The sequence below is a fragment of the Dermacentor albipictus genome, chromosome 6, assembly GCF_038994185.2.
Source record: "Dermacentor albipictus isolate Rhodes 1998 colony chromosome 6, USDA_Dalb.pri_finalv2, whole genome shotgun sequence".
Lineage (NCBI taxonomy): Eukaryota > Metazoa > Arthropoda > Arachnida > Ixodida > Ixodidae > Dermacentor > Dermacentor albipictus.
This window is the reverse complement of record NC_091826.1, coordinates 33,276,169-33,290,261: the sequence shown is the minus strand read 5'-3', so window position 1 is coordinate 33,290,261 and position 14,093 is coordinate 33,276,169. Positions and strand designations below refer to the sequence as shown.

General features: G+C 47.2%; 1 protein-coding gene across 1 annotated transcript; it reads right to left on the bottom strand.

The window, feature by feature from the left end:
- Positions 1–1,830: 1,830 nt before the first annotated feature.
- On the bottom strand, positions 1,831–12,063 carry LOC139046824 (uncharacterized). Its single transcript, XM_070520736.1, has 2 exons — positions 11,425–12,063; positions 1,831–3,191 (listed from the first exon to the last, which is right to left on the bottom strand). The coding sequence occupies exons 1-2, from the start codon at positions 11,716–11,718 to the stop codon at positions 2,064–2,066; spliced, it is 1,422 nt and encodes a 473-aa protein (XP_070376837.1). The 5' UTR covers positions 11,719–12,063; the 3' UTR covers positions 1,831–2,063.
- Positions 12,064–14,093: the final 2,030 nt, after the last annotated feature.

Genomic DNA, 14,093 nt, shown 5'->3' with positions numbered 1-14,093 from the left:
GCATCCCTAAAACGTATCTCGAACAGGAAGAAGCGGCTGTTTCCCCAAACTAAAAGACAGAACACAACTGATAGCTGGCGTGCGTATCAGCAGGTGGCTTCACTGTTTCAAAACGCAGTCAAAGAAGCTAAAGGCGTTTTCTTTGACAATACACCTCCATCTCTGCTGACTGAAAATACTCAAAAATTTCGGAAAGCAGTCAAGGGTTTCTAATGTAATACAATATGGTTTAATGATGTAGATGGTGCTGTTGTTCCGCAGGAAGAATGTTGTTCTGTACTCAATGAAGTGTTTCCTGAATCATTTTTGCATAACGTGCGGCCCTATGCATCTCTACCTAAAGTTGTTAAGATGAATTTTCCTCAGATGGAGCCCTTGTTAATTGAATATAATGGTGTCGTGAACTTGATTCGTAAATTAAAGATTTCGTCATCGTCAGAAATAGACGATATTAATTCCAAGTCTTTGAAAAATACCGAAGTGTAATCATCCATAATTTTGTGCAAAATCTTTTCGCAATCTATTCTTGTGTCCTCATTACCAAAGGATTTTAATGTCGTCAAGGTGGTTCCATTATTTAAGTCTGGCGACGTGAATTCACCTTTAAATTACAGGCCGATTTCTCTAACCCTTGCTTTTTCTCATTTATATGAATGATTTGCCTAACTGTGTAGCGTCCTCCATAAGGTTATTTCGAGACGAATTGTGTCATTTACAGGGTAAAATTATGAAATTATGACACTCTAAAACTACGGTCTCATCTAGACAAGGTAACTAACTGGTGCGACACTTGGGATATGCGACTTAACAGCCAGAAGTGCAAACGAATGAGGATTTCCCGAAATACTGCTTCGTCTAACCTATCCAACTGTCACTTGAAGAACCCTACTCGAAGAAGTCAGTTCCTATAAATACTTAGGCGTCCACATAACGTCTAATTTTTCCTGGCAAACACACATAAACCTCATCACTAACAATGCTAACCGTACGCTTGGTTACCTCCGTCGCAATTTCCCTATGGCACCCACTAAGTTAAAGCTACTTCTATACACAACACTAATACGTCCTAAGCTTGAATATGCCTCTTTTGTGTGGGACGCTGGCTTGGATTTCTTAACAAATGCAATAGGGTCTATACAACATAGTACCGCACGTTTCATTCTTACTAACTATATTCGACCATCAAGGTTAACTTCTGAAGGCTACATTAAACCTCCCTCTTTTCTCAACCCGTAGGAAGTTGGCAAGCTTATCGCTGCTGCACAAAATTTATTAATACAATCCGGAATTAAAAAGTGAACTTTTGTCCGAACCTGCCTACACATATTCGCGTACTGACCATTACCATAAATTGAGCGTTCCACACTTTCGCACGAACCAATTTTTTTATTAATTTCTTCCTAAAACTACCAATGAATGGAATCATCTGCCGGCCTTAATTGTTAACATAACCAATACATCTGCTTTGAGAACTACTATTGAAGAATACTTTTCTTAATCCGCGCTTTCTAATTTTTTTATTATTATATCCTTTGTCTGCACATGCTCTGTATTTTGTTACACTCCCTTGTGCAACGCCTTCTGGTCTTGAAGGTACAATAAATAAATAAATAAATAAATAAATAAATAAATAAATAAATAAATAAATAAATGCGATGCATTAATATTGGGCGTGCATTTCGCACACGGCACAATGCGCGGTACTACAGCGTAGTATCAAACACGAACGTCGCATTGAAATCAATCGCTTTAACAGCCGCACGGCTATAATCGAGAGAAAAGTATCGGGGTGAACGTCGTAAGGTGAGAAACCACTCGAGGAACACAACGTTTCGCAACAAAAACTGTATTAGCACAAGAAATAAACAAAATGAACGGCCAGTAAAGTCAGACCAGAATAGGTTGACGGTTACTAGGGATAGCAAATTTCCAAAAACCAGATGTCGCAGAGATAACTTTATATACGAGAAAGGAGATCGAAAATTCGTTAAGCTCATGTGCCGCATTTTCTGAAGTGGCGAGGAGGATTCTCCGGTGCAGTGCACATTGTGCGATGACGAAGGTTAGGGTGTTCCTCTGATTTTATCGTATCTCTCTGTATCGCTGAGCGAGATAAGGAACGCTATCTTTCCGTCTCGGAGGATGCCGTTATCCTTCAGCGAGGCAATGTCTGTAGTAAATTTGAGGTGGAAGTGTGGCAACGAGGGGTCATCGCGGTTGCAGTAACAAGGCTTGGCATTGGAAGTCAACGAACGTGGATTGGATGTTACTGCATCCACTGCGTCCACGCTCCAGAAAGGCGGCCAACACTTGGAGTCCACCAGCGTCCCGTTAAACTCGATCTTCAGAACGAAGTCAGCTGCACAATCGCCGTACTTCCAAAAGGCAATGGTAAAGTACGTGTCCGTCATGTGCCGCACCGTAATCTCGGCAAACTGTTTTCTGTCTCCCTGCCACTGAATGATTTCCTCAAAGTTTTCTAGGGACAGCAGATATGTGACGCCAGGAATTTTTTTAATTGCAGCGGGTGTCAACTCCGCACTGGTCAAATGCCGAACGTTACCGTAGTCAGCCTCACAACGGGCAATGACACGGCTGGAATCAGGCTCCGGGGATGTTTGCCGCGAGTGTTCCAGGTGGGCTGAGTGTTCACACTGTCGACGTATCTCATGTTCTTGTTCTGAGCTCAACGACAGCGACCTCGACGTGCTGGCTTCTTCCAATGGATTTTGCTGAGACGTCCGCTGTTGCGACACGGTCGAGGATATCGTGGCGGTGATTTGTTCCATCTCGGCCTTTAAGTTCTGCTCGCATGCTCCGAGCTCGCGAGTGATCTCGGCGAACCTGGCTTCCTGGTTTCTGGCTTCTTCTTTAAGCTCATTGAACTGACTCTGAATCACTGGCAGCAGCTGGTCGTGGTTGAGGCATCCCAGCATCGCCTTGACGTCTTCAAGGGCAGCGTTCAAGTCTTCGAGTGTCACTGCTGTAGGTTGCGAGGACTCTGTGATCGCAGTAGAAACACCGGCACTGCATCCGGCCGCGTAGTGCGTCGGCAGGTCTCTGTGCTGGACTCCCTCGCCGCATCGCAAACATTCCACGGTGTGAAATGTGCACTCGTTCTCGTAGTGTTCCAGCATGCGGTCCATGGTGCCCGTGTACTCGCAGCCGTGAGCTTCGTTCCAGCAATATACCTTAAGAGGAAATAAAATAAACAAACCACACATTACGATTTTTTGGACGACAAAACATTTTTACTAAAGGCACATTGCATCCCTCTCCCCAACTTTCAAAACATACAGTTCCGTCCACTCTTACGGTGAACACGGCTCACCGTGGCCACGCTCCGCGGCGCGCCATTGCGTCCGGCGCGGTGGCGCGTCGAAGCGAAGCGGCGCATGCGCACACGGACCTCGGGGAGGCGCTTCGCGTCGTCTGCTACAGCGCTGGAGTTCTGGCTTTGCTGCAAAGCACACTTCGTGCTTGACCTACATGTGACTGAGTGCTAGAGGCGGCGTCGCGGAAAAGCACACTTCACTAACTGCAGCATTTTCCAGCTGGTTCGGTCTACAGATTGTGAACAGCCTGCTTAGTCAATATACATTAGGAGAAACGACCTTCTTGCCACATAAATCATTTAGTGTGTTTTTTATAAGTGATGAGGGTAAAAATACAGTCATTTTTTCGCGATCTTTATTAGTCTGGGGCGTAGAGGCGACGCATGATAGTCGTGTCAGAGACGTCGCCCAACCTGATGCTGTTGTTAATTTGCTCATGTATTGTTCATGTATTCCTCACTTGCTCACCAATGGTCATGTATTCAGCTTCAGTGGTCACTGTTTGCCGAACTTTACGGGGAGCATCCCGTAAAATTCCTCCATCCTTCTTATAAGCCTGGACGATTCTAATCAGTTTTCAGTGGCCCTTTTGTCACCTCGGATATAACGCCTTGAGAATAGTTTTGTAGGCACAGATCTACAATGCGTCATCTTTCTTTTTTCCGGTACCCGCTACGTGACTAGTTTCCGAAAGTGCGCCGGGGAGATGAAATTACCCTGCAATGTGACAGCGTTTTTTATCGCCGAAATGCCATGGCAACCAGTAACCGAACAAAATGCAATTCATCATGCAAGTCGACAGAAATGTGTTTAATGGCAACACCTGTGGTGTCTTTCGATTTGAGGAGTCATCCCAGAATCTAACTCGTGAGCGGCTGGTCACTCAACTCAGTAGCCGTTCAGTACCCCATCATCATATTAAGCTAAGATGGGGCATACCATGACCTAAGCGAAAAAATAAGGGGGGGGGGGGGAGAGCTCGTCGGTAGATCGGGCTGACGCCCATGGTCAGTTCAAAAGTAGACTGGCCCGACCACAGCAATCTGGCTTGGGTTTTACAAATGGCGAGCCCGTTTGACGACCCCTGGCATGCTGTCGACAGGTGACACCGGGCCGACCTCAGAATGGCCGGTTTAATTATCGTGGCCGCGTTCGTCCAACACGCGGACCGGCCACTTCCCCACGACGGCAACTGCATCGCTTGTCTGCATTTGGGTTTTACCCACTCTGTCCAGCCCCCCTCCTACCCCCTAAAAAAGAAAAGAAAAGGGAAAGAAATCAATTCCTCCTATTCTCCAAATTTATGCGATGCCCACCTCTATGGCGTAATGCAGAGGCAATGTGTCGCTTCGCACCGTATAGCGCGCAATTAACAAATTATATGCTAGTGAGCATATGCACATGGCCTATTGCGAGGAAGTACTGAAATGAAATAGAAGCGAATAACGTCTTAATTACCCGGCAAGACGTAACTTAAGCTAGAAAACATACACGTCGATTATAGATTTTCCCCTCCAATTACGCATTCCGAACGGAGAGAAACAGCATTCACATGCGGCGTGCATCGACCCCAAGGAGAAGAAAACAAACAACCAAAAACACGTCGGTGGTGGTCGTGAAAACTTTATTGAAAATGCCCGGCGATTTGGGTGGGGTGGGGCCATAAGCACCCCAGCCTAGGTGACGGCCTCGAGTCCTTGGACCCGGGCGGCTTCCTCGGCGTGCCGGACGGCTCACAGTTGATCGGCGAGGTCGTGGCTGAGCAGGGCCGCCTCCCAACGCGCCCCTCGGTTCGAGACTGCCATTTCTATCCCGTTCGTCGGAGACTCCTGCTGCTGGCTACCGGCGCATGCCCACAGCATGTGCTGCAGCGTCGCTCTGGCTCCGCACGCTTTACAGGCGTCGGACTGATGTATGTCGGGGTAGCAGAGGTGAAGGATCACCGGGTTAGGATATGTGTGTGTCTGCAATTGCCTCCAGGCAACCGCCTGTTTCTTGTTTAGGTTGGCGTGCGGTGGTGGGTATTTACATCTGTTCAATCTGTAGTGTTGCGTGATGTCTCTGAAAGTGGTCATGCGATCCCCCCACGTCCACTCCTGCATCGCTCTCGCGGTGGGCGAGACGTCGGGATTGCCGGCTCGGCATGTAAGTCCTCGAGCCGTGGCGTGGGCCGTCTCGTTTCCCGAGAGCGGAGGGTCCGTGTGGGCGGGGGTCCATACGAGGAAACGGTCGTTTTTGCGGCAAATATTGCCCTGTTGAATTTGGAGAATGTGGGCCGCTTCCCGGGAGATCCGGCCGCTAGCATAGTTGCGTATCGCTGCCTGCGAGTCGCTGATTATCACCTCGGCATCCGTGGTGGCCACCGCGAGGGCTATCGCTGCTTCCTCGGCCGCCTCCGGCTCTTCCGTGCGTATCGTCGCGCTCGCGACGCAAGTTCCGCTATGGTCCGTGACTGCAACCGCGAAATGTTTTACTTCACCTAATCAATGTAATCAAATAATTGAGCGACGATTCCTTTAAATGAGAATGCGACTTCTCGCGTCAGGTAGCCGTCAAAGGACCGGTACCGCTTCGCGGATTTAGCCCAAACTGTGACAACAAAAATTAATTTTGTTTTTTATAGGATCTAGAAAGATGAAAAGGGGGAGTAAAGCCAAATCAGTTGCTTTGCCGGGAAGAGCACTTTTCTACATAGCGTAATGCGCTCCATGCCATCCTACGAGCGACATTAACGTGTCAATAAGCGAGTCGCGAAGCAGCGGATATCACTTCTAAGTTGCTGTCGAAATAACTTTATTGCCCTCCTTTATGGTAAAACCCATGGCAAACATGGTGATGCGTGATCGAAAAATCGCTCTCTAACTTCCTGCGAAATTTATTGCGGGTTTCGGTCGTTTTCTTAATTCAATTAAGTGAATTCGTTCGAGCATCAAGACATGCGCGAAACGGCGCGCTAGGCTCATCACGTGATGACTCCAACCAAGGAGAGCCCGCCTAATAGGTTGCTCGGTACGAACTGCACCAAGTGCTGTGAGAGTAAAACAAAACAGCCCCAGCCAAATAAAGAGCGCGAAAAAGCGACTGTATTTTTACCCTCGTCACTTATAAAAAACATGCTAAGTGATTTATGTCGTGAGAAGCTCGTTTCTAGTAATGTATATTGTCACGTGGTGGTGACGTTGAATAACACAGTAGCAATACTGTGAACGACAAAACTTTTATTGGGCGAAGCTGTGCCCACAATACAGGCTAAGCTTATAGCACAACGATAGCGGCGAACACGGTCGGCGATCGTCGAAAATCTGATCAGCGGGTCAAGCGCGTCGGCTTTTATGCAACAGTCGACGAATGTTCCAGACTAATCGTTCGGACCCGCATGCCTTCCACAAAGTTCTACACCATTCGCGTCAATAACTTTCTAAGCATCGATAACTTTCTAGAAACTTCGGATACATGCAGGCGCGTCCCGTGCTTTGCGATGACATTTGTTAGGCGGCGAAACGTGGTCGCCCGATGAAGATAAGTACACGTGTCAATATTGACTGAGCAGGCTGTTCACAAGCTGTAGACCAAACCAGCTGGAAAATGCTCCAGTCATTGAAGTGCGCCTTCCCGCGACGCCGCCTCTGGCACTCAGTCACCTGTGGGTCCAGCGAAGCGTGCTTTGCAGCAAAGCCAGAGCTCCAGCGCTGTATGAATGGATGGATGGATGGATGGATGTTATGAGTGTCCCCTTTGGAATGGGGCGGTGTGTTGCGACACCATGCTCTTGCTATTATACTCTCTAATGTCCTATCTAAGTTAAACAATAAAATAATAAAAAAATAGCTGTAGCAGACGACGCGAAGCGCCTCCCCGAGGTCCGTGTGCGCATGCGTCGCGACGGACGCAATGGCGCCCCGCGGACCGCGGCCACGGTGAGCCGTGTTAAGCCTAAGAGTGGACGACGCTGTACCTTTACATGAATTCCGGTGTGAAGCCGTGTATGCGCTATGCTCAAAATCAACCGGCAGTATCTGTCGCTGTCTGAACAATAAAGATGTGCCAAACACGATTACTAGATCAAAGTGATTCACTTAATTATGCTTTTAAATCGCTAGACAGCTACTCTCACACAACAGACAGCCTTGGTAAGTGAGAATCGAGGAGAAATACGCCCACACTTGAAATATTCTTCCTGCTCCGAACTCATCTACGGGGACAGCAGCATTCTCGTGCATTGGAGACGGCCATCTGCTTTTCGCTTGCTAACGTGCTCCTCAAAGAAATGTAGTCACCCACTACAGGAAAAGATAACATTTATACACCGTAACATAATTTACCCTTAAAAGTGAGAAAGGGTCTAAGTGTGTCTATAACTGATACCCCTGGGGTGTTATTTATATAGCGAACACTCGACGTGTTTGAGTTATAGACACATTTACACCCTTTTTTACCTTTAAGCGTCTAAATTATTTTACAGTGTCGGTTGGTTACGATGGAGCGGGGGGGGGGGGGTGTTGCTGTTGAGGAATAATGTCCTGAAGTAAAAAAATTCAGAAATGTTACTTTTTCAGTAGCAATACCATCTTTCATAAGAATAACTAGTGAATTTACTTCGCAGTGAACCCAACTTCGTTTTATCATGTTTCAGTGCGAATTTCAAGGAAAGGAAGGATAATGTTTGAATAGAGAAATAAGTAATTAACTATCTCTGAATTATCACTCAATTGCTACCGAATCCTCACCAGTTTCCCTTTGAATTTAGCGCTGAAACGACAACCCCAAAACATCAGTGTGATCTCGTACATTTCAAAGCATTGCCTTTTTTGTATTTCTTTCTTGTGTGGCAAACTAACAAATAAATACCGATTTCCTAAAGAATATTTCACATGAACCTACAGTAAGTTTCAGTTGTTCCATTGTGTTATCGTTGATAGAGGCTAAAAAGTAATATTTGGTCAGTGTGAATTAGTAAATTACTTTCAGGCTATAGTAAAACGCATTAAAAAAAATCCGCGTGTTGATAAAATTGCATAAACAGGCCTGGAGTGTGGCCTGATCCCGGTGACCAGAACTGGTAACGCACTCCTTCACCAGAGCAGGATTGGCCACCCTGGTGCAGTAATAGGCCACAACCTCCTATATGAACAAAACATCAAAACCCCGGCCCTCAGTCCCCAGCAGCTACGAAGCAACTGACCACGGCGGTGGTCAGACCTGCGACGCAGCAAAAAGTGCTACGAATCCCTGGCTCCGGACAGGCCGCCATTGGAATATGAACCTGGCAACGTTTAACGCTAGAACGTTATCTAGTAAGGCGAATCCAGCAGTGTTATTGGAGTTATTAGGGGGCAATAAATGGAATATAATAGGGCTCAGTGAAGTTAGGAGGCCAAAAGAAGCATATACAGTGCTAAAAAGCGGGCACGTCCTGTGCTACCGGGGCTTAGCGGAGAGACGAGAACTAGGAGTCGGATTCCTGATGAAAAAGAATATAGCTGGTAACATACAGGAATTCTATAGCATTAACGAGAGGGTGGCAGGTCTTGTTGTGAAACTTAATAAGAGGTACAAAATGAAGGTTGTACAGGTCTACGCCCCTACATCGAGTCATGATGACCAGGAAGTCGAAAGCTTCTATGAAGACGTGGAATCGTCTATGGGTAAAGTCAAAACAAAATAGACTACACTGATCGGCGACTTCAATGCCAAGGTAGGCAAGAAGCAGGCTGGAGACAAGGCAGTGGGGGAATATGGCATAGGCACTAGGAGTAGCAGGGAAGAGCTATGAGTGGAGTTTCCGGAACAGAATAATATGCGGATAATGAATAGCTTCTTCCGCAAGCGGGATAGGCGAAAGTGGACGTGGAGGAGCCCGAACGGCGAGACTAGAAATGAAACTGACTTCATACTTTGTGCTAACCCTGGCATTCTACAAGATTTGGACGCGCTCAGCAAGTATTCGGAACAGGTATTCGGATTTAACTCAGGAAGAAGACCTTAGTGTTGAAGCAATGAACGACAATCTTGAGGGCATCATTAAGAAGCGTGCAATAGAAGTCGGTGGTAACTCCGTTAGACAGGATACCAGTAAGCTATCGCGGAGACGAAAGATCTGATCAAAAAACGCCTATGTATGAAAGCCTCTAACCCTAGAGCTAGGATAGAACTGGCAGAACTTTCGAAGTTATTCAGCAAGCGTTAGACAGCTGACATAAGGAAATATAATATGGATAGAATTGAACATGATCTCAAGAATGGAGGAAGCCTAAAAGCAGTGAAGAAGAAACTAGCAATTGGCAACAATCAGATGTATGCGTTAAGAGACAAAGCCGGCAGTATCATTACTAATATGGATGAGATAGTTCAAGTGGCTGAGGAGTTCTATAGAGATTTATACAGTACCAGTAACACCCACGACGATAATGTGAGAGAGAATAATCTAGATGAATTGGAAATCCCAGAAGTAACGCCGGAAGAAGTAAAGAACGCCTTGGGAGCTATGCAAAGGGGGAAGGCAGCTGAGGAGGATCCGGTAACAGGAGATTTGTTGAAGGATGGTGGGCAGATTGTTCTAGAGAAGCTGGCCATCCTGTATACGCAATGCCTCATGACTTCGAGCTTACCGGGATCTTGAAAAAACGCTGATATAATCCTAATCCATAAGAAAGTGGACGCCAAAGACTTGAAAAATTTTAGACCGATCAGCTTACTGTGCGTAGCCTACAAAGTATTTACTAAGTTAATAGCAAATAGAATCAGGAACACCTTAGACTTCCGTCAACCAAAGGACCAGGCAGGATTCCGTAAAGGCTACACAACAATAGACCATATTCACACTATCAATCAGGTGATGGAAAAATGTGCGGAATATAACCAACCTTTATATGTAGCTTTCATTGATTACGAGAAAGCGTTTGATTCAGTCGAAACCTCAGCAGTCATGGAGGCATTGCGGAATCAGGGTGTAGACGAGCCGTATGTAAAAATACTGAAAGATATCTATAGCGGCTCCACAGCCACCGTAGTATTCCATGACGAAACCAACAAAATCCCAATAAAGAAAGGTGTCAGGCACGGAGATACGATCTCTCCAATGCTATTCACAGCGTGTTTACAGGAGGTATTCAGAGATCTGGATTGGGAATAATTGCGGATAACAGTTAATGGAGAATACCTTGGTAACTTGCGATTCGCTGATGATATTGCCTTGCTTAGTAACTCAGGGGACCAACTGCAATGCATGCTCACTGACCTGGAGAGGCGAAGCCGAAGGGCGGGTCTAAAAATTAATCTGCAGAAAACTAATGTAATGTTTAACAGTCTCGGAAGAGAACAGCAGTTTACGATCGGTAGTGAGGCACTGGAAGTGGTAAGGGAATACATCTACTTAGGACAGGTAGTGAATGCGGATCCGGATCATGAGACTGAAATAACCAGAAGAATAAGAATGGGCCGGGGTGCGTTTGGCAGGCATTCTCAGATCATGAGCAGCAGGTTGGCATTATCCCTCAAGAGAAAACTTTACAACATCGGTGTCTTACCAGTACTCATGTACGGGGCAGAAACCTGGAGGCTTACGAAAAGGGTTCTACCTAAATTGAGGACGACGCAACGAGCTATGGAAAGAAGAATGATAGGTGTAACGTCAAGGGATAAGAAAAGAGCAGATTGGGTGAGGGAACAAACCCGAGTTAGGGATATCTTGGTTGAAATCAAGAAAAAGAAATGGGCATAGGCAGGACACGTAATGAGAAGGAAAGATAACCGACGGTCATTAAGAGTTACGGAATGGATTCCAAGGGAAGGAAAGCGTAGCAGAGGGCGGCAGAAAGTTAGGTGGGCGGATCAGATTAAGAAGTGTGCAGGGACCACATGGCCACAATTAGTACATGACCAGTGTAATTGGGGAAGTATGGGAGAGGCCTTTGGCCTACAGTGGGCGTAACGAGGCTGATGATGGTGATGATGAAAAGGGGCACTCTAATCTTAGGCGTCCAGATATGCCTTAGCGTAATTATGCCAATACTAATGCACAATTTGCCACTCCACCCCCCCCCCCCCCGGCCCCATGAAAAGTGACGGAAACTGTTTCTTTCCGGCTCACCTTCACGGCGTTCGCTTTCCTGGCCGGGAATTCATAACCGACGCACTCCGCTTCTTCAAATGCCTCTCGATCCAACGGACACTGGCCAACGCCCCCTTCGAGAGTGGCTGCGTGGCAAGATTGGCACAGAGCGTGACCGCACGGCAACAGCACCGTCCGTTTGGGGATCATCCGGCAGAGGCTGCAGACACGTGAATTTGGCACCTCGTCGAAGAGCCGCGTCGGTCGCCAGTTGACGCCGGAGACGACGTGGTCGCGAAAACGGTGCACCCGTCTTCGTCCGTGATCCGGCATGGCGTCGTCTTCGGGCACGAATCGTTCGTCACCTGAGAGCGCAAGAGCGCAGCGTTTGTTCCTCCGAGCTTATCGCTACTGAGTGGACTCGCATAGTTTGGCTAGAGTAGCGTCAACGAGAGATAAAATGATCCCTGCCCGCACTATCGCGTAGAACGGGTAACAGTTATCGCACCTATTGCCTTCGCAACGCGCCAAGGGCTTCATTATCGTCGGCTACAGCCGTTCCATACATCCACCGCCGGTTCCGCAGCAGCGGATGCGTATGCACTGGTTTTGTTCCGTTGTCACGCACACTCGGACACAACAGATTAGGGGCCATGCGAGCGCGTGGCGAAATAGTGTCCCTGTATATGCTGCCGCATGCAAGGGGCAGAGTTGCGCATAGGACCGCCGTTATGTTCCATGTCTGCAGTGAAGCCACTCCTCGCGCGCGCAGGAGGCCAATGCCACGCGGTCTTCCATTTGCTTTTGTGTCTGCTGGTCGAGAGCTACATGCGGCAATCGTTCCCAAGCGCTGAGCAAGATGACGCTTTTCAATGCAGGCTACGCTCGAACGATTGGCGTAGCCGGAGGGATGCCAAACCCCCGAAATTTTCAGTGTGTATGTACTTATATACACGCACGCATACAAACACACGCGTCAACGTACATATAAGGAGTAGGACTCCCCTCGATCCCTCGAAATGAAACACTGACTTCGCCCATTGCTCGAACAGCTCAAAAGTTCGCGTGCACACGCGCATCACCTAGCAACAAAAAGCGGCGCAATTTTTTTCAGCATGTATATGAAGTTTTGTCGCGGAGGCCTGAAGGCAAGACATTTTTTAAATGGTGTTTAACGAAAACTTCACACACGTGTCGTGGGCAATTAGGTGAGCACATTTCGGCTGCCGAAACCAGACGAATTTTGCTCGTCGCCGGGAGAGCTATTGTGGCAGCAGTTACGTCAGTGACCGTTATCCCTGACCGTAATTCATCTTCGATATATGCGTCTTCGATATACGTGGTACATACACTTACATTCAAACGCATTTCAATTGTTGACATGCACTTATTTTATGGAAAGGTTATTTTTACTATTCATACCGCGAACTTAACAGCTGCTTCATAGCAGCCAACCTGCAAGTGGACAAAGATTCAAGATGCACGAGCTTCTAGATGTAATTGATTTCGTACAAGGGAGTGGTTGACCAATGGCTGATGACAGCAGGGGATGAGTTCTGTTCCTTGAAGCCTTGGGGAGAAGAATTCGAAGCCATTGGAAAGGCAAAAAGTTATCAAGGGTAACAACAGGTTATTTTTATTGCACTAATCAGATGAGATGGCAAACTTGCAAAGTAATCATTCACACATTGCAGGCTGTAAGATGACAACACATTTTCTTTACGTGTTCATGCTACTCAGGTTAATTCACTATAATACAGAGCTTATAAAACGCGCAAAAATAGTTTAACATTCCTCACGTCCACTAAGGCTGATGGAACAAGCATCAGATTGTGGGCGGTAAATGCTAAAGCTATCACAGCTGTCTCATCAGCGGGAGCGCACGATGTTTTCGCTTACTACAAAACCATGAATGCCGGTACATCAATCGACCTTACATGACAAATCAGAACGCCGACAAAAAGGAAAAAAAAAAGAACGGAGTAGAGAAAAACCAGAGTGCAGCGGGCAAATTGTATCTGCCAGTATTTATCCTGTTTAGAACAGACTCTTGTAGACCCGCACAGTCAGAACAATCATACAAGCATCACAGCGAATTCGGCGAGTTGGTAAGTTAACATTCTTTGCGTATCTGTGCAGTGCGACACAGACGGATCGTTCACTCTTTGTCCAGTGTCTGTGTCGCGCTGCAAGTACGCACCAAAAATTGCACAAGTGAACAAGCTTTCACGCCAGACGTACGCATTTCAGCGTGTACAGGGGGGTTACTCGAGATAAATGCTGCTTCAATGTAAGCAAGCCGAGCTCATCCCTGTAAACAAGGTGAACGCAACTCGCACATCCTTGTCCCTTTCGGTGCCTGCATGTCTCGTCCGTCCGCACAGTACCGCGTAAAAATCTTTGCCACCTTCCGTACAGTTTGTGTAGTTTGGTGCAGTGCACCCCGTCATACTGGAATTCAAGTGTCAAAATGGTGTGTTTCGCACCACTTCCCCAAAGTCGGTGACCTAATATCGTCGAATACTGTACCTACAACCCGGAGCCGATTGGTGCAACGCGCGCTCGACGGTCCGCTGATTGCAATTTCGATGGCACTGACGGAAACGAGTCGGCGTCGTGCCCGTAAAGTTGCTTTCGCAGCGGCGCGGTTGAACATTTGACGTCACTTTGCGCCGTGTGATAGCGCTCGGCGAATAGCGTTGCGAGCG

Coding starts and splice junctions, on each gene's coding strand:
- LOC139046824 (XM_070520736.1), bottom strand. CDS start 11,718: ATGCCGGATCACGGACGAAGACGGGTGCACCGTTTTCGCGACCACGTC. Junction 3,192..11,424: donor GGAAAGCGAACGCCGTGAAG/GTGAGCCGGAAA, acceptor TTTCCTCTTAAG/GTATATTGCTGGAACGAAGC.